This window comes from Lipotes vexillifer, unplaced genomic scaffold, assembly GCF_000442215.2.
Source record: "Lipotes vexillifer unplaced genomic scaffold, Lipotes_vexillifer_v1.1 scaffold371, whole genome shotgun sequence".
NCBI classification, from domain to species: Eukaryota; Metazoa; Chordata; class Mammalia; order Artiodactyla; family Lipotidae; genus Lipotes; species Lipotes vexillifer.
In genome coordinates this window covers 1,418,565-1,420,915 of record NW_006786304.1, presented here as the reverse complement: position 1 = coordinate 1,420,915, position 2,351 = coordinate 1,418,565, and the positions used below count along the sequence as shown (strand labels likewise).

Genomic DNA, 2,351 nt, shown 5'->3' with positions numbered 1-2,351 from the left:
GAAAGAGAATAGAGGGCGATAGAAACCAAAACTACATCATCCTTTGGTGATATAGAAAGAGAGAATATTTGATGTCAAGAGACGACAAGAGATGGGGGTGGAGGGGGCCCTGACTGCCCCCTTCTCTTGTCTGGCCATCCCCTAGGCCCCAGCTGCCTGTCGCACGGCCCAGATCTTGACCCAGTACTGCGTGGGTGCCAACTACACGTGGCTGCTGGTGGAGGGCATCTACCTGCACAGCCTCCTGGTGCTTGTGGGAGGCTCCGAGGAGGGCCACTTCCGCTGCTACATGCTCCTCGGCTGGGGTGAGCCCCGACCCTGTCCCCTGCCCAGCCCAGCGCGCCTCCCCTCTCCCCAGCTACCCTGCTGGTCTACCTCAGGGGGTCTCCTCTCCTCTCTAGGCTTCTGCCTCCCCTTCCCGGCGGGGGAATTCCTCGGGTCTTGGGCCTGGCGGGGCCCGTGCGCGCTCTGACAGCTGCGGCGGGGTGGGGGGCGGGGGTTGGGTCTGCACAGGGGCCCCCGCGCTTTTCGTCATTCCTTGGGTGATCTTCAGGTACCTGTACGAGAACACGCAGTGAGTCGCGGGTCTGGGGCGGGGCTTGGGAGGTGGGCGGAGCTTTGAGGGACGCGGGAGGGGTGCGATGGAAACGTGGGGAGGTTCTAATTGCACCTAGGGACCTGGGTGGGTTCTAAAGGAACAGGTCGCTTAGAAAGTTGGGTTCCAGGACTACGGGAAGGGGAGGGATGAGGGCTGGGCCTAAATAGTAGCGGGCGGGGCTTTAAGGAAATGTGGGTGTGGCGTTAAGGAAGGTGGGCGGGGCCTGGGGAGTTAAAGTGCTTAATTCAGCGAGCCTAAGGTTTTCTGTCCCTTAGCTCTACTCCCCCTCCTCCAGGTGTTGGGAGCGGAACGATATCAAGGGCATTTGGTGGATTATAAGGACCCCTATCCTGCTAACCATCTTGGTACGGCCGGCCCCACCTCTTTCAGGCTGGTCTCAGGGATTTCCTATCCTGGGAAGCCGGGGCGGTGGCGGGTAGGGCTGAGAGGGAGGAACTGGCTCCGTCTCTCTCTCTCTCCCCACGCAGATTAATTTTCTCATCTTTATCCGCATCCTTGGCATCCTCGCGTCAAAGCTGAGGACACAACAGATGCGCTGCCCAGACTACCGACTGAGGTGAAGGAGGGCGGTGGGGATGGAGGGGAAGGTGGCTGGGTGTAAGATGGGGGACCCGGGGCCGTGGGACCACTGCCACCCTCTACCCCCAGGCTGGCTCGCTCCACGCTGACGCTGGTGCCCCTGCTGGGCGTCCACGAGGTGGTGTTTGCTCCCGTGACTGAGGAACAGGCCCGGGGTGCCCTGCGCTTGGCCAAGCTCAGCTTTGAGATCTTCCTCAGTTCTTTCCAGGTGCTTAAGCAGGGTGCAGGAGCTACACCCTTTGACTTGGGGCCCTCCTACTCAGAGGGGCACGAGGGTTACAATTATCCTCTGGCGCGGCCACAGAATGGGGTGTGAAGATGGGATTTTGTTAATTCATTCTACACAAAATACTGAGCTAGCGCCGTCCCCGGGCTGGGGAAGCAGCAGAGAGGAGACAGGAGACCAGGCAGCCCCAGCAGTACTGCCTCCCGGTTAAGATAGAGGGCTTTGAGGCCAGCCAGGGCTGGGGCCAAATTTGGGTTGTCACTCCCAGCTCTGTGGCCTTCACCTCAGGGCCAGGGCAAGGGTGAGGCATCTGAAGTACCTAAAGCGCAAATTTTAAGGAAGTGCTCCCTGAAGTTGAAGGCCCACCCTGCCCGTGCTTGCCCTACCCTAGCCTCCACCCTGCTTTTTACCTTGTTGGGCCTCAGTTTTCTCATCTCCAAAGTGGGGACAATACTTGTCTCATTTCATAAGGCTGTTCATTCATTACATTCAGCAAAACTTTATTGAACACTTACTATGTACCAAGCACTCTTCCAGGCTTACTATGGGGATACAGCCAAGAACCAAATGGTACCTGCCCTCTAGTGGGAGAGACAGATGCTAAAGATGCTATATAAGTAAAATATACAGAATGTCAGATGGTGAGACGTGCCTAAAGGAGGGGGGAAGAAAGCAAGAAAACAGAGATGAGGAGCCAACAAAGAAGGATGGGGTTATAGACAGGGGGTCAGGGAAGGCCTCGCTGAAAAGACACTGGAAGCAGAGACCCAAAGATGAGGGAACAAGCCAGGAAGATATTTGGGGGAAATGTTCCAGAACGAGAAATGCGAAGTGCAAGGTGGTCTCTGAGGTGGGAGAGAGTACCCGTCATGATGGAAGAAGGTCAGCATGCCTCAGCAGGGGGAGCCAGCGAGAGCAAGCGGGGGG

General features: G+C 57.5%; 1 protein-coding gene across 1 annotated transcript in view; it reads left to right on the top strand.

The window, feature by feature from the left end:
- GIPR (gastric inhibitory polypeptide receptor) overlaps positions 1-2,351 on the top strand; it is a 7,330-nt gene that overhangs the window by 3,709 nt on the left and 1,270 nt on the right. Inside the window, exons 7-11 of the mRNA XM_007458515.1 lie at positions 146-305; positions 514-574; positions 894-963; positions 1,087-1,175; positions 1,268-1,406. Coding sequence (XP_007458577.1) covers positions 146-305; positions 514-574; positions 894-963; positions 1,087-1,175; positions 1,268-1,406 — 519 coding nt within the window. The remainder of the gene's footprint in view (positions 1-145; positions 306-513; positions 575-893; positions 964-1,086; positions 1,176-1,267; positions 1,407-2,351) is intronic.